The following is a 26,402-nucleotide window of genomic DNA, read 5'->3' on the forward strand; positions in this document are numbered from 1 at the left end:
AGAGAAATGGTGAATGCCCAAAGGGAGAGAACCAAAGGATGCACTGCAGAGGGACGGGGAGAGGGTGTAAATGAATTGTTAGTAAAGGCTATTATCAGCATTAGTTTGAGTGGAATTTGGATTAGATGTCTGGCAACAGAAAAAAAACCCGGAAACAGTGAAGATATAACTCACAGTCTGGGTGTGGTGGTGCATGACTCTATTCCAGCACTTGGGAGGCAGAGGCGGGGCTACTTAGAGACTATCTCTGAAGGAAAAAGAAAGCAAGGAAGGAACAAAGAAAAGGAAGGAAGAAAAAAATGTATTTCACAAGCATTTACAAGTTTTCAAACAAAAGTTTCCTTTTCCTTTTCATCATATGACATACATTTTAGGGAAATACAGAGAAATTGACAGAAGCTTGATGATAAGCAATGCTCCTTTCATTATTCCTGCTGTGCTATGCTTAATGCCATCTTACATTTTGAATATTTTCAACCTGTGCTTAGACACAATATGACAATTAAATATCTGGAATTTAATATTGAAACTATTGAATAATTTTATATTGTTAGCCTGAGTTGCAAGGACAGATTTTCTCTAGTCTTTTTTTTCTGTTGTCCACTGTAAGCTTTTTGTAGGCAGACAGTAGAATACTTTTGTATTAAACTTGTGCCTGACACACGTGGCAACATTTTTTAGGGCATAGATGCACAAGAAGATACTCTATTCAGAGGGACAGATTGCTTACAATCTTTTGCATTTAGTAATTTACTTTTGTGTCTATGTATGTGGAGGTCAGGACAATTTGTGGGCATCCTTTCTGTCCTAATATGAGTGCCCAAATGCACTGAAATCAGGTCATCAGGCTTGGTGAAAAGCCTTCTGCCTTCTCCCTCCACAGTATTTCCAGCCCCTCAGAATCGACTTCCCACTGTTTTCTACCTCCTACCTCTAATCTGCCTGCTACTTAAGTACCATCATTTTCCAGTTTGGCAGATTATTTTCAAGCACTTCTCTCTCATCTCTGGCTCTGGTTCCATCTTTCAGTTGTTTCTACCACTCAGTTTAAGACAAAATATCTGCTGCAAGTGGTGGCTCAGGCAGGCAGATCTCTATGAGTTTGAGGCCAGGACAGCCAGGGCTCTGTTATACATAGAAACCCTGTTTAAAAAACCAAACAAAAGATAGCATATCTGAGATTCACTCTGTAATCTCGAAGTCAGCAGACCTCTAAAGACCTCTGCTTATCTCCTAATACCAGGTGTATCCAACCTCAGTGGCGCTAAGGACAGCCTTTGAATACAGCCCAACACAAATTGTAATCTTACATAAAACAGTATGAGAGCCTGGAGAGATGCCTTAGCAGTTAAGAGTACTACTGTCTGCTCCTCCAGAGTTCCTGAGTTCAATTCTCAGCAACCGCCTGATGGCTCATAACCATCTATACTGGGATCTAATGACTTCTTCTGAGGATGACTTCATGAAGATAGTGCACTCATATATATAAAATAATAAATAAATCTTAAAAAAAAACAGTATGAGATTGTATATTATAGCTAGATTTTTTGTAAATTTTTGAGTATGAATACTGTAGTTTAAAATATGAATCATGGTGTTGAAAGGTTGGATGTCTACACTCTGAATGGCAGGTCTCATTACTCTTAACTTCTGTTAACTCTTCTGTTAACTTTTTATGCAAACGGATGTTGTCTTAGGGTTTCATTGCTATGAAGAGACACCATGACTTACAGCAACTTTTATAAAAGAAGACATTTCATTGGGGCTGGCTTATAATTTTAGAAGTTTAGTTGATTGTCATGGCAGAAAGGATGGCAATATGCAAACAGACATGGTGCTGGAGAAGGAGCTAAAAGTTCTACATCTTGGTCTATAGGCAGCAGAAGGAGACTGTATACTACAATGGATGTTGTTTGTGTATATAAGACCTCAACTCCAGCCTCCACATTGACAAACTTTCTCAAATAAGGCCACTTCTAACAGCACTACTCTCTATGGCCAAGCATTCAAACACATAAACCTGTGGGAGACATTTCTATTCAAACCACCACAGATATTGAGATTTCTAACCTTGGATCAGTTGTCCACTAACTTAAGACTCTGAACATATGTAAAGCCATTTCTTCCTTGGAAATGGGTTCTCCTTTGAATTCCTTGAAATCATACGTTATTATCTACCAGTCCCCAAATCTCACTGATTCTGTGCTCAAAAGTTTCCTTTAATCTTTCTTATAATCTAGCTGTATTTCAGTTTCTCTTTATAAACTGATGGCTTGTTTTGCATGTTATAACTGGTTTCCTTCCCTCAAATTCATGCTCTGTGCAACTTTAGAGGATAAATGCTTGTTAAGGAAGTGTGAGAATTAAGTTTAGATGCCTAGAATTTATGCAAATGTTGGATGGGCATGGTGGCCTACTTCTAATTTCATCACTAAGATGGAGACTCTGGAACCCCAAAGCAATCCTGCTAGCTAGACCACCCTGTGTCATCCCATTTCTGGGGTTACTGAGAGATCCTGTCTCAACTGAAAGAGTAATCAAGATCCTCAGTATTAACCGCAGACACATGCACACATGTACAGCTACATAGATGCAAACATGTATGCACACAACCATACATACTATGCACACGTCAAAACAGTTTTGATGAGCTTTTGACCACATCGCTGCTGAATGTAGCATACATTTGTGTGATAATTAATAGTCACTGATTTTTAACAAAGTCCCTAAACCCACCGTTAATCTAGACCCTGACTTCTTATAAGAACATACTGTTTAATTTTCTGTTTCAGATACCATTTCCATTTCTCCTGTGCTCATTGCTCATATTCAAAGAACCCACCGTCTGGCTGAATTTTGCTTATCTTTAAGACTCACCTAGGAAGTAGCTTTTCCTGTCTCCTTTTCCCAACCTTTTTCTCAGGTTAATTATCCTGCCTTAGGATTTCTAAAGGGCATCTGTCGATATCAGTAAACCATAGTCAGCAGATTCGCATACAATGAACCCATCTCTGTCCCTGGACTGAAGTCTTTGAAGAATGATGCTATCCTATTCAGATTGCTCACATTCCTCCTATCGCCTGTTTGAGACACACTGTTGAATGAATAGGTGAGGCACTGGAGGCATCTCCCATTGTATATAGGAACCTCTGTGACCACTTATACTAGGACTTCTGTCCTCTGTGTGTTAGAACTTGTGTGACTTCTCACAGTCAGGAAGAGAGGGTACAAGCAAAATCACCAAGTCGGAAATCAGGAAGTGTACTGTTTGCAAAGAAGTGATTCTTTGGTGATATGAATGTTGAACAACGTGATTTTACGTGCCTTTTTTGTTGTTTGTTTAAAAATGTGTCATACTTTGTGAGGATGCTTGCAAAGGTTTAACAGTGTTTTGTTTTGTTTTGTTTTGTTTTTGGCATTGCCATAATTAAAGAAAATGCTACTTGTAACTGGTGGGTAGAAGGAGGGATACTATAATCATCCCATGGTAAATCCATAGAACTGAGAGCTGTTTGTTACCAGAACACTCTGATATTTACTGAGACATTCACTTCATTTTTTCTTGTGTGAAAGTTATTAATATCTTTTATATGACAACTTTCTTCTTAAATGCTTACTCCAATTAAAGGTTCTTCCCGGTGCCTCACCTATTCATTCAAAAATGTTCCTGAAGCAGGTGGTAAGCAGACCTTATATGGGAGCATAAAACTAAGATCACATCTTTCCTCAATGTTTTCAGTCTATGGATAGAGGTAGGTTAATTGTATGCTAAGCCTTATGGAAAAGCAGAAGATTTTGTTTTACGCATTTAGTACGCATTTAGTGTTGAGTAACTGGCTAAATGATACAACGGTAAGAAACAACTGCTTTTCAATTGTTCTTAGGAGTTACATCACGGAAAAATCTCACCTTTGTCTTCTCTTATTTACAGAACAGGAGAACTGGGAAATTTGACTGCACCTTGTAACAGCAATTGTAACTGTTTGCGGTCTTACTATTACCCACTCTGTGGAAGTGATGGAGTCCAGTATTTTTCTCCCTGCTTTGCAGGCTGTTTAAACTCAGTTTCAGACAGGAAACCAAAGGTAGCCATGTCTTCTGCTTTGCCTTAGTGAAGCAATGTGTGTTGTTTATTGTAATTGTCATCTTGCCTCTCCTAGTGGGCTGTTCGGCGTTTTCCTTCTGCTTGCCTTACCTTCCCACTTAAGCAGCCGTAACCTGTTCAGACTCCTTCCTGTTTCAGGCAATTATTGTTGAGCTAATTATATTACCATTATCTATCGTTTCCAGATATAAGATCCTTGAGAGCATGGTTACAATGTGATATAACCAGTGATATAATAAAACTCACTAATTATTTTTAAATTTCACATACCACAGATATATTGTAAAACATCCAGATCATTAATTCAGTCTCAAATATACGTTTACTTTTAATCAGCCATTATTTCTTTCTAATGCAATTAAGTAAATTCAGACAACCCAAGCAGCTAACTTAGCGGGCAGTGTGCTTGCCTTTCATGTGTGAGCCGCTGGATTCCATCCCAGCATGACCTGTGGTGTGCACTGTGTGCTTTGGCTCGGATCCACCTATATCCCTGCACTCAGGAGGCAGAGGCAGGGAGATCTCTGAGTCTGAAGCCAGCTTACAGAGGTGCTGTCTAAAAAATAAAATTAAAAAAAAAATGCAAGAGAACTTAAGATTTTCTGCTTGCTCCAGTTGTGTGGAAGACTTTAGTGTCGAGCACCTTGACAAAACGGCTTGTCACTTGTCAGAAATCAAGGTCCTACACAAGTGAGTGTGGCAACTAAACAGAGTCATAACTGCCTGCAAGGTGGGTGAGTGACTAGTATTTCCCTGTGGTTAGAAAGTGTACAATGTGTGTGCCTGCTGCCTGAGGAAGGGAAGAGGGTTTGGATCCTCTGGAGCTGGACTTGGGCTCACCCGCCCCTCACAGGAAATGAATACATGTCATAAATTTTAAGTGTTATGGTTGAATGATCTTTTTATATGTCCGTCGGATTGACTCCTATATAATAATGCACACTGGAGGACTGTCAGCACATTTGCTCTTCCCAAATTAGCATGGCTGATTTCGAAATGTTTTTACAGAGAAAGAAGCTATCCTTTGGAACCATGAAAACAGCACATTATTTGACTTCTCCATCTTACTATGATTTTGTTGAAGTTTTAAGTGTCTAAAACGTTTACGTTAAAGATAACATTGAGCTATACATTGCTTTTAGGCATTAATAAAGTTTCTAAATAGCTGATTTTTTTTCTGTAAAGATAAAACATGTTCTTTTTGTCATTATCCTTCACAATATTATGATCCCATATATATACATCTATGCCTATATGTAAGAACATGAGAAATTAAGTTATTTATAGTAACTCCTTTTTTGTTACCATTAACATGAAAGGATAACTTGCTTTCTGTGAAGTAGCTCAAAATTTCAGAAAAATAATTTTAAAATATTGTGGCTAAAAGCAGAATTTTATTAAACTTGTAGTGGATACAGGTAATTTCACTGTGGCACTTATCAAAATTACAGTTTGTTCTTTCAAACTGGTGCACATAATGAGACTGTCAGCATGGATGCCTCTCTAGCTCCTATAATGGAAAAGAAGAGTTAGTAGGAAGACATTATCTGGGCAGTTATGGTCTACTGAAAGTAATATATGCAGAACATAAGAAAGTGTGTAACGGTTATATTCTTGTCAAATTTTTTTCATGTCATGATAATAGGCTACAAGTTGGAGAAACAGCCGTAAAATCAAATGTAGGTGATTGTACTTCATACAAGTGGCTTATTACTATTTCCTCAATTTCTTAGGGTTAGTAACTCTCAGCACTGCTGACTGTCAATAAATGAGGACAGTGGCAAAATGATCCAGATATATTTTAAAAGTATAAAGCAACTTTGATATTTTTGTGTTTGAATTTTAGGTATATTATAATTGTTCCTGTATTGAAAGGAAGTTAGAAATCACATCTACTGCTGAAAGCATTGATTTTGAAGCTAGAGCTGGAAAATGTAAAACTCGGTGTACAAACTTGCCCATATTTCTTGGAATTTTCTTCATTACAGTTATCTTTACCTTTATGGCAGGTACTCCCATAACTGTGTCTATATTAAGGTAAGTGTTGTACTCTGATACTTGTGTTTTCTTTTTTTTTTTAATTTTTATTTTTTTATATTAATCACAGGTTGTTTACTTTGTATCCCAGCTATAGCCTCCTCCCTCATCTCCTCCCAGCCCCTTTCCAAGTCCCCTGATAAGGGAGGTCCTCCTCCCCTTCCATCTGACCCTAGCTTATCAGGTCTCTTCAGGACTGGCTGCAATGTCCTCTTCTGTAGCCTAGCAAGGCTGCTCCTCCCTTGGGGGTGGGGGGGAGGTTCAAAGAGCTCGCCATTGAGTTCATGTCAGAAAGAGAGAACCCACTTGGATACTGAGCTACCATGAGCTATATCCCAGCAGGGGTTCTAAGTTATATCCATATATGGTACTTGGTTGGAGAAACAGTCTCATGAAAGACCCCTGTGCCCACATATATTTGGTCCTTGTGGAGCTCCTGTCCTCTCCAGGTCTTACTAACTCCCCCTTCTTTCATATGATTCCCTGCTCTTTGCTGAAAATTTGGTTACGAGTCTTAACATCTGCTTTGATACACTGCTAGGTAGAGTCTTTCAGAGGCCCTCTGTGGTAGGCTCCTGTCCTGTTACTTGTTTTCTCCTATATCCAGTGTCCATCCCATTTTTCTTTCTAAGTGAGGATTGATCATCTTACCCCAGGTCCTCTTTCTTGTTTGGCTTCTTTAGGTGGATAGATTTCAATCTGTTTATCCTATCTTACAGGTCTATAGAAGTGAGTGTGTACCGTGTGTGTCTTTCTGCTTTTGGGATACCTCACTCAGGATGATCGTTTGTAGGTCCCATCATTTGCCTGAAAATTTCATGATTTCCTCGTTTTTAATTGGGTTTCCTGTAGAAGCATGTTGTAGACTTAGAGGTTCAACTCGATTTTTATTGATTCAGGCAATACCTCCCTGATGCATCATGAATTCTTGTACTCCATAGAGGCCCAGTTGCCCGAGGTTTAAAAATGCTAATGTATGAAAGTGTCTCACTGTTGCCCATGTCTCAAGTGTATCTCTGTGGGTTTCACACAGGGCCAGTGTGAGCTAGAGATTTGCTAAATTGTGTGCAAGTATTCTGGCCTAGTCAACAATCATCATTCTAAACAGCCACGTCAACTCCCCATAAAATGCTGCTAGTGTCACCAGGGCATTTATTGGGCATTTTTGCTCTTTATTTTTCTTCATCCTTAAATGCTTTACAGGAGTCTCTACCTTCCATCTTTATGTTTCCTGTCTCTTTCCTAACAAACACCAAGGTTTTTTTTCCTTAGTACTTTGATTCTTAATTTTCACTCATTATTGTTCAAATTTTTTAAATAAATAGAAAGTGTATGCTTTCTAAATTATATTAAATAGTCAACGTTACATTGGAATTGGAGGTATGTAGACTTTTTGGCTGCTTGCTTGTTTTTTCTTTTTTTATTGTTTAGTATTATTAGTTACATTTTATTAACTCTGTATCCCAGCTGTATCCCACTCCCTTATTCCCTCCTAATCCCATCCTCCCTCCCTCAGCTTCTCCCTGCCTCTTTCTAAGTCCACTGACTGGGGAGGACCTCCTCTCCTTTTGTCTGGCCCTGTTTTATCCAGTATCTTCAGGACTGGCTGCAAAGTCCTCCTCTGTGGCCTAGCAGAACTGTTCCTCCCTTGGGGGGGGTGGGGTCAAAGAGCCTACCATTGAGTTCCTGTCAGAGATAGTCCCTGCTCCCCTTACTATGGGAAACAATTGGTTATTGAGCTACCACGAGCTTCGTCTGAGTAAAGGTTCTAGGTTATATCCATACATGGTCCTTGGTTAGAGAAACAGTTTCAGAAAAAACCCCTGTGCCCAAATGTATTTGGTCCTTGTGGGGCTCTTATCCTTTCCCTGTCATACTAACTCCCCTTCTGCCGAAGGTTTGGTTATGAGTCTTAGTATCTGTTTTGAAACGCTCCTTGGTAGGTTCTTTCAGATGCCTTCTGCGGTAGACTCCTGTCATAGGTCCTATGCACATCTCATTTGTCTTTCTAAGTGAGGATTGATCATCTTACCTCGTGTCTGCTTTCTTGTTTATCTTCTTTAGGTGTATAGACTTCATATGTTTATCATCTCTTGTAAGTCTATATAATCGAGTATATACCATGTTTGTCTTTCTCCTTCTGGGATACTTCACTCAGAATGATCTTTTCTAGATCCCACCATTTGCCTGCAAATTTCATGATTTCCTCCTTTTTGTTTGCTGAGTAGTATTCCATTGTGTAAAATTACCACAATTTCTGTATCCATTCCTCCATTGATGGACATCAGGGTTGTTTCCAGGTTCTGGCTATTACGAATAAAGCTGCTATAAACATGGTTGAACAAATGTTCTTGTGTACTTGAGCAAGTTTTGGGTATATACCTAGCAGTGGTATAGCTGGATCTTGAGGAAGCGTTATTCCTAATTGTCTGAGTAAGTGCCAGATTGATTTCCAAAGTGATTTTACCAGTTTACATTCCCACCAGCAATGGAGAAGGGTTCCCCTTTCTCCACAACCTCTCCAACATGTGTTGTCACTTGAGTTTTTCATCTTGGCCATTCTGATGGGTGTAAGGTGAAATCTCAGGGTCATTTTGATTTGCATTTCCGTAATGGCTAATGAGTTTGAACATTTCTTTAAGTGTTTCTCTGCCATTCGATATTCCTCTATCGAGAATTCTCTGTTTAGCTCTGTTCCCCATTTTTTAATTGGATTCCTGGGTTTGTTGCTTTTCAGCTTCTTTAGTTCTTTATATATACTGGATATTCGTCCTCTGTCAGATAAAGGGTTGGTGAAGATTCTTTCCCAATCTGTAGGCAGTCGCTTTGTTTTGATGACGGTGTCCTTTGCTTTACAGAAGCTTTTCAGTTTCATGAGGTTCCATTAATTGATTGTTGCTCTTAGAGCCTGTGCTGTTGGTGTACTGTTCAGGAACTTGTCTCCAGTGCCAATGAGTTCTAGGCTGTTCCCCACTTTTTCTTCTAACAGATTTAGAGTATCTGTTTTTGTGTTGCGGTCTTTGATCCTCTTGGACTTTAGTTTTGTGCAGGGTGATAAATATGGATCTATTTTCATTTTTCTGCATGTAGACATCCAGTTGGACCAGCACCATTTGTTGAAGATGCTGTCTTTTTTTCCATTGAATGAATTTGGCTTCTTTGTCAAAAATCAAGTATTCATAGGTGTGTGAGTTTATTTCTGGATCTTCCATTTGGTTCCATTGATCCTCCTTTTTGTTTCTATGCCAATACCATGCAGTTTTTATTACTATTGCTCTGTAGTACAGCTTGAGATCAGGAATGGAGATACTTCCAGATGATCTGTTGTTGTACAGGATCGTTTTGGAGATTCTGGGTTTTTTTTTGTTTCTCCATATGAAACTGAATCTTTTTTTCAAGGTCTGTAAAGAATTGAGTTGGTATTTTGATGGGAATATCATTGAATCTGTAGATTGCTTTTGGCAGGATGAGAGACTTCAACACCCCACTTTCACCAAGGGACAGATCATCTAGATAGAAACCTAATAAGGAAATAAAGGCACTTACAGAGGTCCTAAATCAAATGGACCTAATAGACGTCTACAGAACTTTCCACCCATACGTAAAAGAGTATACCTTCTTTTCAGCACCTCATGGAACCTTCTCCAAAATAGACCATATAGTTGGTCACAAAGCAAGCCTCAACAGATACAAGAAGATTGAAATAATCCCCTGTATTCTATCTGACCAATATGGAATAAAGCTGGATATCAAGAATAATGGAATTAGAAAAAAGCCTACAAGCACATGGAGACTGAACAACTTGTTTGTTCTTGTAGATTTTTATTGTTTTGTTATTTTAGACAGCATTTTGCTATTGAGGCCGAGGTGTCTTTGAACCCTCAGTGACCCTTCTGTCTTAGGCTCTTAAATGCTGGGATTACAGGCTTGTGCCCCTCTGCCTGGCTTATTTACTTGTTTTCAAAGATGAGTCATCTTTTCTGCATCTCTCAGGACTTTCTTGTGTGCTGATGTCACACATATTGTCCTTGAACTATCATCAAAGAAAGGACTGTTAACATTATTGAATCCAGAAACCATTTTCTTATTGCCTCAGTTCATCTTTTTCCCATATGTGCAGTTTCTGTCTCAATGTTAGAAAATATGATAGTATTTAAAACTCGTTTAATGGTGATACTAAAAATAAAAAGACAAACAAAACAGGTTCTTTTTAACAGGAGTATGGTGTGACATGCCTATAATCCCTGCCTAAAAAGGTGTTTTGGGTTTTTTTTTATCTTTTTTATTTTTTATTAATTACGGTTTATTCACTTTGTATCCCTCCATAAGCCCCACCCTCCTCCCCTCCCAGCCTCACTCTCCCTCCCCTTTCTTCTTGCTTGTCCCTCCCAAGTCCACTGATAGGGGAGGTCCTCCTCTCCTTCCTTCTGATCTTAGTCTATCAGATCCCATCAGGAATGGCTGCATTGTCATCTTCTGTGGCCTGGTAGGGCTGCTCTCAGAAAATAAACAAGATAGACAAACCCTTAGCCATGCTAACTAAAAGGCAGAGAGACACTAACCAAATCAACAAAATCAGAAATGAAAAGGGGGACATAACCACAAACACTGTTTTTTTGTTTTGTTTTGTTTTGTTTTTGATTTTTTGTTTTGCTTGTACAGATGGTAGCTTGTTTCATTTGCTTTCCAGACTCCTTGCAATGACTAATCCATTAAATTCGTATGTCTTATTATTAAATACATTGGAATACTTATACATTATGAAATTATTTACACAAGCTAATCCATCTTTTCACAAGCTGTTTTTAATGTGTATGTACAGTAAGAATTAGTAACTTCTACTCTTAGCAAAGTTCAAATATATAATACAAGTTTTGGGGATAGGGATCAGGGCTAAATGCAGGGTATCAAGTAGCCCAGGTTGGTCTTGAACTTGCTATGTAGTTAAGACTGTTCTGCCTTTATGTACAATGCAGTCACCACACTGTGCATTCTGTCTTCATAATTTAACCTGCATGATCAGAAATTTGCACCCTTTGACAGAGCTGTACTATTTCCTCATCGTTGGCCTCCTATTTAATCACCACTTTACCTTGTACTCCTCAAAAACATTTAAAATTTTTATTTAATTGTATGCATGTGTGTGCATGTGCGTGTGTGAGTGAGTGTGTGTGTGTGTTATGTACACGTATACCATGGTATGTGTGTGGAGGTCAGATGACAACCTTCAAGAGTGGCTTTTCTCCTTCTGTCTGTTGTTCCTGGCAATTAAACTCAGGCCAGGACTCTTGACAACAAACACCATTACTCAATTAACCATTACCATTTAACTGTCTTACCAGCCTGCTCTTTATCCTTTACTTCTAAGTGAAGCTGATGCTTCAGGGTGCACATATGAGTTGGAGCATGCACTCATACAGAATTTTTATTTTGTCTGCTTCATCCTAGCACATGTACTCTAAGTTCATTCATGCTCTATGAATGGTAGGATGTCCCTTTCCTAGTGTGGTACAGTATGATATGCCACATTTTCTTTGTCCATTCATTTGATGGTTGAGTTGCTTGATACTCGGCTATTGTTTATAACACTGCAATGAACACAGATGGGCAGTTATCACTTTGGCATCCTGCTGAACCACATGTTACTTACGATTTTAATTTTAGTAAGAAACTGCTGTATGTATGGTGCCAGCTCACCTTCCTTCTGGTAGTTCACACTGGCTTCTTCTTCCATTTCCTCAGGAGCAATTTGTTTTGCTTTATCATAAGAAATGAACTAGTAATAAGGAGGTGGCTTCTCAGGTGGTCTTGAGTTACATTTGTTCAGGGCTCCTGAGCTTGAACGTTGTTGCCCATATTGTTCCCAGCCATTGCTGTCTTCTTTAGAGACCTGCTTAGTCAGATGTCTCCCTCTCTTTGGAATTCTTCTTTTGTTACTGTGTTGCCTGAGTTTATTATTCCTTTTGGGTAATATGCAAATAATACCTCATTTGCCGGTTCTTTCCTGTCCTCTATCTCTTCCCTTTGCTGTTCAGGAGCATTGTGAGATGGTCCTATTTGCTTCTATTTGCTTTGATTGCTTATTTTATTTTATTGTTATGATAGCTAAAAGTGTCATTGCCCAGACAAATGTCCAGAACTTTCTGTTTTTGTTTTTGGAAGGATAGGACTCAAGTTTAGTCGTTGGCCAATTTGAATGTGATTTGTATACAGTTTGAGATAAGGGTCCAATTTCATTGTTTTGCATGTGAATATAGAATATTTAATTTTCTGAGCATAATTTATTGAATAAAATCTTCTTTCCCTATTATGCGTTCTTGACATTCTTTTTGAACATAAGTTGCATATAAATAAACATATTTGTGTGTGTGTGAGTCTATTCTGTTTCATTCATCTCTGTGTACATTTTTATGTAAGACTCAGACTGTTTTTATTATTATAGCTTTGGTATTATAGTTTGAAACCTGGTAATATTATGCTTCCAACTTTGTTCTTATTGACCAAAATTGGTATAGCTATTTGAGGTCTTTTCCATATGAATGTTAGTATTATGTTTTCTATTTTTGTGAACAGTTTCATTAGCATTTTGATGGGGATCTCATTTTAATTGCCTTGGATAGTATGGGTATGTTGACAACATTATTTTGATCCATAGACATTTTTAAGATGTCTCTTTTTATGTGTGTTTTTTTTCCAACATCGGTTTTACATTATTTTAGTCTCTATGGCTTTTATTCCATTTGTTTAATCCCAGATATTTAATTACTTTTTGGTGCTATTTGTAGTTGGATTTCTTTCTTAGTTTCCTTTATGTGTCTTTCATACTGTTTAGAAATGTAGCTGATTGATAATGTTAGTTTGGTATTCTCAAATTTATTAGCTTCATTTATTCATGCATATAGTTCTTTTCATAGAGGCTTTACTCCATCTAAAAACAGGCAGTTTCTTTTCCAATTTGTATGTCTTTTCTATGTGTTTGGTACCCAATTCCTCCAGACAGAATTTTGAGCCCTGAAAGTGGGCACCCTTTCCCATTCCTGTGTTGCCTGTCGTTTTTGTCATTTGTGACATCTACTTTGCTGAGGTTCATTCTTCCATGACTAATTTGGTTAGGAGCTTTATAAAAGATAAAGATTGGAATTAAATGCCATTTTTTCCCTCTTTAACTTTGTTTCGACTCAGAGACCAGTTACTTTTTGGTGTTATTTATAATGTTTTACTACCAATAGTATTTCTCTTTTGTAATCCAAGAATAGTTTACCTGTAAGATGTTACAGATGTTTTAACATGAATAGCATTTATTTGAGTAGAAATGATAAACTGATGTGGATATGAAAGTATGGCTATAACTAATATCTACCTTGATTTTTTTTTTCTCACTTGTTTTGAATATATTTGCAGGTGTGTCAATCAGAGGCAGCGTTCTCTAGCACTGGGAGTGCAGTTCCTGCTGCTTCGGTTGTTAGGTATGTTTTTAAAAACGTTAGTATGTGCTTTTGTGGTACATTACTGTTATTGATCTGTTCAGATACTTTGTACATCAAGGAAATGATGAAGGATAGAGAATGCATAGTTGTCGTTGGTGGAAGCTGTTTTCTAACATTCATGATATAGCACTACTTACATGAAGTGAGAATACAGAGATTCACATCTCACCTATTTGACTTATCTGTTTCCAGTCCCACTGCAGGTATAATGTTAATTAAAGGAATATCTGATTTACTCGAAATATCAATTACGAATCTCAGCACATATTTTTTTTTCTCACTGCTTTTTATTTAATAACTGAACATACTCAGTATGTTTTGTAATATTGTTAGTCTTCATTTGTTTGAATTTACTAGTGTGGAATATATAAATGTGGGAAAAATTGCTTTCCTGTGGAAGTTCAGTGCTTTCTGGCAGGTGTGGGTGTGAGAAAGACTCCCCTATATGCCTTCTTGCAGACATGTTCACTCATACATTTGTGTTACGTCATAAACATGTACCCACATTAGTGTGTGTGTGTGTGTGTGTGTGTAGGTACAAAGTGTACAGATGATGCAGATAGTAGTTTATTAGTTTTCTTTATGCACCAAAAATTTTATTTTTTTTCTAATTCTACCATAGTCAATTTCAAAGATGAGTTCACTCGTTATCATAATGAAAGTGGTGAACTAAAATATTTACTAAAATGACATTTTAAGGAACTCCACAAGGAGAGCAACAGAACAAGAAAATTTGAACACAGGGAACTTCCCAGAGACTCATACTCCAACCAAGGACTATCCGTGGAGATAACCTAGAACCCTGACAATGCAGCCACTTCTGATGAGAACTGATAGACTAAGATCAGAAAGAAGGAGAGGAGGACCTCCCCTATCAGTGGACTTGGGGAGGGGAATGCATGCAGAAAGGGGGGAGGGTGGGACCGGGAGGGGCGGAGGGAGGGGCTTATGGGGAGATACAAAAAATAATCTATTCATCTTCTTGAATTTTTATTACAATAAATATATATTTATGGAAAAAAAGTTAGGAAATAGTTTTTTTGAGTTTTTTTAACTACAAATAATGAATATGTTTGTGGATATAACTTTATTTCCATAGATTTAAAGGTTTAACTGATTATCAAACATTACATGGTACCTTCTTATTATCTATAGTTTTTGTATCATTTAAAATAATATAACATCTTTTTCTCAACAATTAACATAACATAAAAGTAAAATTATCTTTGATTTTTTTGAACATTTGTGTAGTTTATGTTTGTGTATTTGTATGTGTGGGTGCACATGAACCACACGGGAAGGACAGAGGACTTTCCAGAGTCAGGTCTCTCTTCCTACTACACAGGTTCTGAGGATCCGATTCAGATTGCCCTTACCTGCTGAGCCATCTTACTGACCCTAGTACTGAAGTACTTTGTGGAATTGATTAGAAGCATATAATTACAAATAATTATTTAAACTATTTTGACTAAGATTTTTATATCCCTTTGACTTAGATATAAATTGGCCAATGTGCATGTGGATAGAGTAAAGCCTATTTGTAATATATATATTTATATGTATATATACTTAATATGTATAACTATACATATATTAAAATCTATGATTATAAGCTATAATCTTTTTTGTTTTTGTTTTGTTTTTTACAGTTTATTCATTTTATATCCTGACTGAAGCCCCCTTACTCAACTATGCCTAGTCCAAACCTACTTCCCTTTTCCCCCAATTCCCTTCTATAACTCCATTGAAAGGGGAGGTTCTCCTCTGATATCTGCCCATAACTTATCAAGTCTTATCAGGACTGCCTGGATCCTCTTCCTCTGTGACCTAATAAGGCCACATTGCCAGGGGCAAGTGAGCAAAGAACCAGCAATCAGGTTCATGACAAAGGCAGCTCCTGTTCCCCTTACTTGGGGATCCACATGGAGACTGAGTTGCCAGTTGGCTACATCTGAGCAGGGCGTCCTTGGTTGGTGGGATCCTGCGGAGACTGATGCACCAAATAAGCTATAATCTTTACTTATTTGCATTTTGTCTTTAATTTCTCTAGGGACAATACCTGGACCAATTATATTTGGTGTCATAATAGACAGCACATGCTCTCTGTGGGATATCAATGAATGTGGAGTAAAAGGAGCTTGTTGGATTTATGATAACATCAGGATGGCCCATATGCTGGTAGCCATAAGTAAGTTGACATCCTTGTATCTTTAGAGTAAGTTAATCTGAGTGATTTATGATCTACTTCTGGTACAATGTTCAGGCCACACTGTTGGGCCATCCTGGAGTTCTGAAGCTAAAAGCAGTTATCTAATATGATGTCAGAGACTGTGAATGGCCTCTGCAGTTGTCAGTCTTTTTAGGTAGAAAAATAATAATATTTTCACTTTCTGTATACCATGTCATGTGCCTTTTCAAAAAAAACTTCTCTCCAATTTTTGGAAAGTATACAAAAAGATAAATGGTAATTTGAAAAACTCCATGGAATAATTGTCATCTCAGTGTCTGGACTCTGAAAGCTACGTAAAATTGCAGCAAGGGAATGCCTTCAGCTGCAAGTGTTTTACAGTTCAGAGGGTTTGCCAATATCCTTGCTTCATCTTGTTGATGGTAGTCTATACATTTTGGTTAAATGATAAATTAAAGATAAGATTAAGGAAGAATAGTATATGTCTAAGTATGTAACAATTTGACGGTTAAACATTTCAATCAATGTAAAATATTACAGTGTTTGCATACAGAGAGCGCTTAGCTGGGGACATGGTGGCACACAGCTGTGATCCGTGAAGATGGTAAGCTGAGCCTGGATAGGTATGAGCTGGTGTCCAACCTAGGCAGCTTGGTCTAGGAATGAGACTCAATCTCTCTCTGTCTTTCACACACACAGACACACACATACATAGACATCACACCACACCACAGACACCACTAACATGCACACATGCATTAACATATCATGTATATTAATAGAAATGTCAAATACATAAATGGCTTTTAATTTTCATTGCTATAATTTTATTTTATTTTTTAAATATTAGTTACAGTTTATTAACTTTGTATCCCAGCTGTAGCCTGCTCCCTTATTCCCTCCCAATCCCACCCTCCCTCCCTCACTCTTCCCTGCCCCTTTCCAAGACCACATATAGGGAAGGTCTCCTTCCCTTCCATCTGACCCTAGCTTATCAGGTATCTTCAAGACTGGCTGGAATGTCTACCTCTGTGGCCTAGAAAGGATGCTCCTCCTTCAGGGGGGAGGGGATGTTAAAGAGCCAGCCAGCCATTGAGTAAATGTCAGAAATAATCCCTGGTCGCCTTACTAGGGTACCTATTTGGATACTGAGCTACCATGGGCTACATCTGAGCAGTGGTTCTAGGTTTTATCCATACATCATCCTTGGTTGGAAATACAATCTCATAAAAGACCCCTGTGTCCAGATATATTTGGTCCATGTAGAGCTCCTGTCCTCTCCAGGTCATACTACCTCCCTCTTCTTTCATATGATTCCCTATACTCTGCTGAAAGTTTGGTTATGAGTTTCAGCATCTGCTTTGATACATTGCTACGTGGAGTCTTTCAGAGGCCCTCTGTGGTAGGCTCCTGTCCAACTAAAGAAGTTAAAAAGGAATAAATCAAGCAATCCAATTAAAAAATGGGGTACAGAGCTAAACAGAGAATTCTCTGTAGAGGAATATAGAATGGTAGAGAAATACTTAAAGAGATTCTCAAAGTCCTTAGCCATCAGAGAGATGCAAATCAAAACGACCCTGAGATTTCACCTTACACCTGTCAGAATGGCTAAGATCAAAAACTGAAGTGATAACACATACTGGAGAGGTTGTGGAGAAAGGGGAACCCTTCTCCACTGGAAATGTAAACTTTTACAACCACTTTGGAAATCAATCTGGCGCCTTCTCAGACAACTAGGAATAGTGTTCCTCAAGATCTAGCTATACCACTCCTAGGCATATACCCAAAAGATGCCCAAGTACACAACAAGGACATTTGCTCAACCATATTTGTAGCAGGTTTATTCGTAATAGTCATTGCTATGATTTTTAACATTTATTTCCTTTTATGTGCATTGGTGTTTTGGCTGCATGTGTGTCTGCGTAAAGGTGTTGGATCTCCCAGAACTGGAGTTACAGATAGTTGAGGGTCTGCCATGTGGATGCTGGGAATTGAACTTGAGTCCTCTGGAAGAACAGGCTGTGCTCTTAACCACTGAGCCATCTCTCCAGCCCCTTACTGCTACCATTTCAGCACATGTCAAGATATATATTTTTAATCTGTATATAAACCAGAGTATATGATCTGAATTCATAATCTCAGAAACACAATGTCTACTGATAACTCACATTAAGTGCAAATATTAACTAGTTTAGATAAAATTAATCTCATCATTTTTTATCTATTAATCAAAATTAGTTTTATTCAACTTGTTCACAATGTTTTCTTGAAGGTTGAAGGTTGAAGACTATTCTTTACTGTGGATATGAGGATAAATGTTTAGATTGTTGTTAGGCCTTAAGCCTACATAAGATCTACAGGCAAGTAAGGAATGTGAAGAGCAGGATAATCTTCCTTGGAGAACAGCCACCAACTGGTTATCAAATACCAAATGTTCAGTCCTAAAAACATGAATACAAATGAAATACAGACCACAGAGATCATAGTTATGAATATTTATGCATATATGCATGTGATAACAATTAATGAAAAGAAGCCATGATTTTGAAAGAGAACAAGAAGGGGTGTATGGGAAAGTTTGGAGGAAATAAAAGGAGAAATATTGTAATTGCATTATAATCTCAAAAGTTTTAAAAAGATGGATGACCTTACATTTTCAAACACAAGTCAACAAGAAAGCATTGCAACAGTTGTGTACATCAGTGATCTTAAAAAATTAAAGCTTAAATAGATCAAGGAGAATTTTAACTTTTCATATGTTTTATAATAAATAGGCATGATTGAGGGGTGGAGAGATGGCTATTGTAAAAACTACTTTTTGAGATTAGTGAAGCTGGATACTGTGGTGGAAATTAATTTGTCTTTATGTAGTTGTGTTAAAAAATTATATGAGAGCTTATGTAATAAATCTGAATAGATCATGTTTTTCACTGATGTGGCAGAGTAAATTTGAGTATTAAATATGATATATTCATATCCAGGCCTTTTCCTAAGAACTCTGCAGCCTTTTTATTTTTAACATTTTTAAAAATTTTTGACATAATATTGCTTTATTTTATTCATATATGGATAGTGAGCTATTTAATTTCCTTATTGACTTTTGATTGCATGTGTTCATCAACTTAGAAACAAATCATGGAGTCTGGGTGTAGTGGTGTACATGTATAATTTCAGCCTCCATGAAGCTGAGAACTCATGATCATGAGTTTGATGTTGGTCTGGGCCACATAGCAAAATAGCGTCTCAAAAAGAAAAACAAAAATGGGGAAAGGAATATCAGTTAAGGATTTTCTGGCTCCTACCTAACACATAATATTAATTTTTTAGTTATTCTGAAGAATAGAATAATCACTATTGTATATTTTTATTTGCATTGTTTAGAAAAAGAAAAAAATGTATGACCAGTAAATGTATGCAGCATCTATTATTATTATTATTATTATTATTATTATTATTATTATTATTATTATTGTCATTATTAAATTGTCGTTAACTTGAGACAGCTTTGTTTTGAGTTCCTCAGAAATTCCTTGTAAAACCCTGGTTGGGTGGAGTCTTTCAGAGGCCGTCTGTGGAAGGCTCCTTTCCTGTTCCCTGTCTTCTCCTACTTCCGAAGTCTTGACCTTTTGAATAGGATTAAGCCCCTTCCCTAAAGTCCTTCTTGTTGTTTAGCTTCTTTAATACTATAGATTTAAATATGTTTGTACTATATTATGTGGTTAATATGCACTTATAAGTGAGTATATATCATGGTTGTCTTTCTGCTTCTGGGTTACCTCACTCAGGATATTTTCTAGTTCCCACCATTTGCCTACAAATTTCATGATTTCCTTATTATTAGTTGCTGAGTAGTATTCCATTGTGTAAATGTACCACAATTTCTGTATCCATTGTTTAGTTGAGGGACATCTAGGGTATCTTATGCAAGAAGGGGGAGATAGATCTGGAGGGGACAGGAGCTCCACAAAGAAACAAACAGAGCTAAAACATATGAGCCCACGAGTTCCTGGAAAGACTGATGAAAGACCAAGGACCTAGACCCCACTGTTCAGATGAAGCCCATAGACAGATCAGTTTCCATGTGGATTCCCTGGTAAGGGGATCAGTTGCAGTCACAGGCATGAACTTGGTTGCTTTCTCTTTTTCCCTGGTGAAGTGACCTAATTAAGCCGCAGAGAAAGAGGATTGGGATAGTCCTGATAAGACTAGATAGGCTAAGGTCAGATAGTAGGGGAGGAGGTCCTTCCAGTGGACTAGGGGAGGGACATAGGTTGGAACCAGGAGGACATGAGGGAGGGTGCTATAGCGGAGATACAAAGTAAATAAATTATAATAAAGAATACTAAAAAAAATTAAAAAAAGAAACCCTGGTTGGTGTCATGTGATGCTTCTGCTTTTGCTACCTGAGTGCCATGATTACAGGTGTGCGTGACCACATACAGCCCCTCTGGTGGTTTAAAATTTGGGAGTATAAAGTTACTATTACTTATAATTATTCACTTTAAAATAGAAAGTTTCTTTTTGTGAAGAATTACTCAATGCATTTTTTAATTGATCATTAATGTTCTAAATGCATGACTGTTTTGGTTTTCTGTTCTGTTTTTGTACTTAGCTGTTACCTGTAAAATTATCACCATGTTCTTCAATGGGCTTGCGATTGTTCTGTACAAACCACCACCCCCAGGTGCAGAGGTGTCGTTTCAAAGTCAGACTGTGGTTGTGTCTACTATCTCAGTGGAAGAGGATCTCAACAAAGCCGAAAATGAAGGGTGAAAAAGAAAAGAAAATGGCTTTGGAAAATCGGTTCCTGTCTGTAAGAACACTGTGCCAAGGCACCATTGACTAGCCTGTGTGGAACATGGCGGGGAGAGAGGGTGTTTGTTGTCTATGTACAGATTCCTATTTATGTTAGAAAGGAAAAGGAAACAAAACAAAAACCCAAAACAAAACAAGCCAGTGCCTTTGAAGTTCACCAAAAACCTCTAACCAAACTGATTCTTATTTCCACCATCTACCTATGAAATCATCAAGAAGTAATAAGGCCAACAGCAAGTAGTTAAAAGTTTACACTGGAACACAGGTGCACACACACAAATTAAAATACCAGTTGTTGTTTCTGTTACTTTTTGTAAGACAGGGCTTCCCATACCGCAACTGCCTAGGAACTCAGGTAGCCAAGGATGACCTTTGAAACCAGATTCTCCTGGCGTTACATCTCACATATTGAGGTTACAAGTCTATGTTATTGTTGGCTCACACCGACATTTTTAATATTATTTCTATAACTAGTTCCACTTTTCACTGTCAATAGTTTGAGCTTATTTGAGAAGTTTACAGCATAAAAATTTAAGCTCATCAAATTTATGTAATGGTTTTGGGGACTGGTTGTTTAAAACTCATGAAATTAAAGGCAACTTTACAATGTAGTTAGGTTTTATATCTTCTTTCTATCGGGTATTTTCACAGTACGCTACTGAACTGAGAGAATGTGAGATAGTTATCTCCTTTGTTGTGTCCCACTACTACCCTACAGCATTGACTACACATTTTTAATTTAGAATAAGAATTCTAGGAGATGATTTGTTACTATTGTTGAATTTTAACACTAAAACTTATGACTGTGATAGTGTTATTCAATTACATATTTTCAGTGTAAAGAACAAGCTCCCGTAATGAAATGTGCCAACTAGACATGACAGGATGTCATAATGCACTCTTGACAAATGCTTACGTATAGAATACTTTAAATTTTAGTTTACAAACTACTCACTTAGCACATCACTTATTCTAAGCTAAGCAGAGTTTCATTTAATACGTATCAGATACTATTACTTAGTGAAAGTTTTAAATTCAGGGGTGCATTTACTGGTTGCTCAAGTATTTAATACTCGTTAATCACGGTAACTTAATTCCATCTGTGCAGGTTACTGACAAATTTACTTAAAATACCGAAGGAATAGGTCACTGAGAACCAATAATAAATTTTACTATTGTTAATAGTAAATTAGTATTGAAGGGCTAAGTATGTAGCTAAGTGCAAGGTCTGAATTTGATACTTGGGGCTGAAAAGATCTACTAAGGGTGATTATAGTTGAGTTATTTTTGCAAATTAAAGGGCTGTTTTTCCTTCCAGCCAACCAATCCCCCCCCCCCCGCCCAACACACACATGTACACACACAAAGTTAGTTCTTTACAAGCCTTATGTATCAGGTTACCAATCAGGACAACACAAGGCCAAAGAAAAGACTTCGAAGAATGTCAGAGCCCGGTGGCAAGCTATGGGTGGGGAATGACTTGAGAACCTGGCAGCCCTTGTAAGCTGAAATTCAAGAAGGAAGGGTGAGCTAGAAGTAAGCCTTGCAAGAACCTTGAATATTAAATAAGAGTTGCAGTCTCAGGAAACTTGGTTAGACTTACTCATCTCAGGAATATTTACATACCAAAAATCAACTTAAAAATACAGCCAAAATTCAGATATTTGGGCATCAGACAGCTTCATCAAGCAAAGGGACAACACAAGAAAGATGGGAAAATACACATGATGCCAGGTGAGAATATTCCTCCCCACCTTTTAGGCACATTTTAAATACTGCCTTCATTGTGGACAAGAGTAATAGATGTTAGAATTTCTATATCCCATGTGTGGAAGCATAGATTCCTGTGGAAGACGATAAGCTAATGCAATCTTGAGAAGCTCAGTGATAGCAATGTGAAGTGAGAACAAGAAAGAAAACAGACTATGAGTAGAAAAACATGAGTATGTGGCCACTTAACACAGGTAGGAGGAAAAAGAAAAAAAGCCGAAACATGTAGTCTGATGAACAGGTCAGGAAAGAATTGGTATCCTCAATGGTTAGTGTCATCAAACTGACATATCTTCAGTATACTCAGTTTTGAAGTATTTCTTTCACATTTTTTATACCAACTTGCAAATAAAAATGGCTAAAGGGAACCAATACTTTTGGCACTTGCCTATATTTTATTAGAAAGAATAATAAAGTAAATACACTACTGTAATCTTCATTGTTTTCACTTGTAAATTCATGCAGATTATATGTGTTGATATGCTGCTTTTAGAATACATTTTCATAATACGTACTTGCCTCAGCTCATAATTATTTTAAAATAACTTGCAGGTGTACCTGCTGTATTTTTGTACTTAACTAAATATATCTTAAAATTTGTAATATTTTAATTTTCTTAACTGCAAAAAATAAAAATGTAAAACTCTTAAACATGGAAAATTGTGTACATTTGACTTTGCTCTGTAAATCGGAAGAAGATGTAAATAGCAAGTAGACCTGTTTTTGTTGCAGACAACTCTGTAAATAATTAGTATGTGTAACTTCTATTAAATCAGAATATTTATATTACATTGTTTAATTTCTTCTTTTAAGTATTACACTTTTCCATTTAACTTAAGTTGTTTTGTTTAATGATTTATTTATTATTTACAGTATTTTACCTTCATGACAAAGAGGGCACCAGATATCATCATAGATCGTTATGAGCCACCACATGGCTGCTAGGAGTTGAACTCAGGACCTTTAGAAGAACAGCCAGTGGTCTTAACTTCTGAGTCATCTCTCCAGCCCCCACATTTGTTTTATTTCTTTTTATCTTATGGATATGAGTGTTTTACCTGCCTGTATGTCTGTGCACCACATGCATTCAGTACCTGTAGAGGCCATAAGAGGTTGTGTAATCCTTTGGAACTGCAGTTGAAGCTGGTTATGAGCTGCCTTGTCGGTGGGTACTAGGCATTGAACCCAGATCCTCTAGAAGAGCAGCCATTGCTCTTAACCATGGAGCCATCCCTCTTGCCTCACATTGTCTTAAATGTTTGATTATGTTGGCACCTGACGAAAGTCAACTTAAGGGAGAAAGGATATATTTTGCCCCCCTCTGAGACTGTACTCTATCATAGCAGAGAAGGCTTGGCAGTAGGAACATGAAGCTAATCACATGGCATCCATGTCAGAAAGCAGAAAAAAATATGAATGCTTATGTTTTCATTTTTTCCTTTTTATTCAGTCTGTTCACAGGACTCTAGCCTGTGAATGGGTCCTGCCCACATTTAGTGTAGAGCCTCCCATGTCAATAAACCTGGATCAATCCTCATAGACATGACCAGATATCAGTTCCCATGGTGATTCTGAATCCCATCAGGTGGACAATGACTATCACACATGATATATTAGAGAAATAACTTAAGAGAAAAGACATTTCACTTATAATTTCAAGGTTTAGTCCATGACCATTTGGTTATGTTCTTGCTTATGAGTAAGTATTGTGAGTTTATGAGCTTATGGTAACCATTAAGTTGGGGCCAAATTGCTTTCCTCTTAGTGACCAGAAAGCATAAAGAGAGGAATGGCTAGTGAGCCAATATACACTTCAAGCATATGCCCATAATGATTGACTTCCTCTAATTTTTTAGTTTCAACCACTTCCCAGAAATAATGCCAGCCGCCAACCAAAGCTTTGAAGACATTCTGAATACAAACTGTAACAGCAGTCTGAGAGTCTTTGGAGGATGACTTATCTTTATTTATGAATCTAAACACACCTTATGAATGGGAAAGGAATATCAATGTGCTTTTGAGCTTGGTGAATACAATCCAGTGACATTGTAACTTAGTAGGAGTATGCAATTCAATAAAACAGTATTCATTATTATACTAGGAGAATGGTTTTACATTATAGTTTACATGTATGAATCATGTAAGAATAACACATACATCTTTCTGTGTTAAACAAAACATGGACGTTTCTGCAGATGTGAAACACCTGCTACTGACAAAGGTAATTTTTTTTATTTTATTTGGAATGTGTCCACTGCTAAACCTGAAAACTGTGAGGGGAAAGTCCAAATCCACTGTTGTCCAATTAAAGCAAGTTTTATTAAATACCGGCCAGGAAGATGGACACTGGCCAGGTTCCTAGCTGAGATTCCCAGAAGATGGTGTGAATTAGGTTAGTCAAGTGCTCATAAAGGCAAAACCTACAAGGGCATTGTACCTCCAACCTTTGTCCAGTCAGGGGCAAGGATGCAGCCTGGCATCGTCCCTGCCTGCACACCTCCTGCCTGCGTGTGATCAAGCACATCTCGTGCAGCTGGAACAGCCGGCCTTGTTTGCTAATGTGAAAACACCTGACTTGCTATAGTGCATGAACAGTTCCCAACATTCCAGGAAGTTCTCTCTCCTTGGACATGTGGGGCTTACAAGTTAACGCTAGCCCCCATCTTCATTTCATCTTTGCTCATCAGAATGTCTAACATAATATTTGGGAAGAAATCATAATAGACAATAGTGATCATTAATATGGTTTAAGTCTTATCTATGATTCAATGTTTATTTGTCCTGGATCTTTACTCCTTTCCAATCAAGAACAGTTTTTAGTTGTTTTTTTTTTTTTCTTTTTCCTTTTATTCCATTTTATCTTTTCTATTGCTGAATCTTTATTTTCAAACTTTATTACCTCGAAACACATGTGAATTATCATAAATTTCTGACAGGAACCTAGGATCAGTTTGGCTGGCTGTTCTAGTTTGAAGTCTACTAAGAGGTTCTAAAAAAGATGTTGACTTGGAGTTTAATCGTCTGAAGACTTGCTGGAGATGGATGTTCTGCTGTTAAAAGGTATGCTCATTTGGCAGTCAGAAGGAAAATCTTCATTCCTTAGGCACTGAGACACTGCATAAGGCTGGATTGGAAGACTGATTGATACAAAGAGCATGAAAGAGAAACCAAACTCAAGCCATGTTTTTATGAAACACTTGAAAGTGGCCATGCAGACAAACTAGTCATCTTAATTGTATTTCTTTTATTTACTTAATAATTTTTATTTATTACAATTTATTCCCTTTGTATCCCAGCTGTAGCCTCCTTCCCCCCTCTTCTCCTTGCATGATCCCTACCCCCACCCCAGTGCACGGATAGAGGAGGTCCTCTTTCCCTTCCATCTGACCCTATCCTATCAGGTCTCATCAGGATGGTCTGTATTGTTTTCCTCTGTGTCCAGGTAAGGCTGCCTCCCACCCCTTAGGGGGAGGTGATCAAAGAGCCCACCACTTGTATTTTTAAAAAACTATTACCTATTAGGTCTCATCAATAAGGGTTGCATTGTCTTCCTCTGTGGCCTGGAAAGGCTGCACTCCTCAGGGGGAGGTAAGCAGAGAGCCTACCACTGAGCTCATGCCCAGAGAAAGCCCCTGCTCCCTTACTAGGGACCACATTTAGAGACTGAGTCTATGGACTACATCAGAGCTGGGGTTTTAGGTCCTCTCCATGCATTGTCCTGGGTTGGGGTATCATTCTTTTCAGGGCACCCAGGCTCAGTTTATTATTATTATTATTATTATTATTATTATTATTATTATTATTATTATCTCTGTTGGTCTCCTTTTGGAGCTTCTGTCCCCTCCAGGTCTTTCTATCTCCCCTTTCTTTCATAAAATTCCATGCATTCTGCCCAAAGTTTGGCTATGCACTCAGTCTGTGCTTTGACACCTCCATCAGTAGAGTCAGAGTCCTGCTCCCTGTCTACTCCTGCTTCCAATGCCTACTGTGCTTGTCCTTC

General features: G+C 37.7%; 1 protein-coding gene across 1 annotated transcript in view; it reads left to right on the forward strand.

Moving 5' to 3' along the window:
• The window catches only part of LOC129692163 (solute carrier organic anion transporter family member 4C1), a 62,590-nt gene extending 42,000 nt beyond the window's left edge, over positions 1-20,590 (forward strand). The window contains exons 9-13 of the mRNA XM_055628401.1: positions 3,932-4,085; positions 5,952-6,142; positions 13,544-13,608; positions 15,680-15,817; positions 20,430-20,590. Of these exons, the coding sequence (XP_055484376.1) occupies positions 3,932-4,085; positions 5,952-6,142; positions 13,544-13,608; positions 15,680-15,817; positions 20,430-20,590 (709 nt within the window). The remainder of the gene's footprint in view (positions 1-3,931; positions 4,086-5,951; positions 6,143-13,543; positions 13,609-15,679; positions 15,818-20,429) is intronic.
• The last annotated feature ends 5,812 nt before the right edge of the window (positions 20,591-26,402 follow it).

This window comes from Psammomys obesus, unplaced genomic scaffold (assembly GCF_907164565.1).
Source record: "Psammomys obesus unplaced genomic scaffold, mPsaObe1.curated_primary_1811, whole genome shotgun sequence".
NCBI classification, from domain to species: domain Eukaryota; kingdom Metazoa; phylum Chordata; class Mammalia; order Rodentia; family Muridae; genus Psammomys; species Psammomys obesus.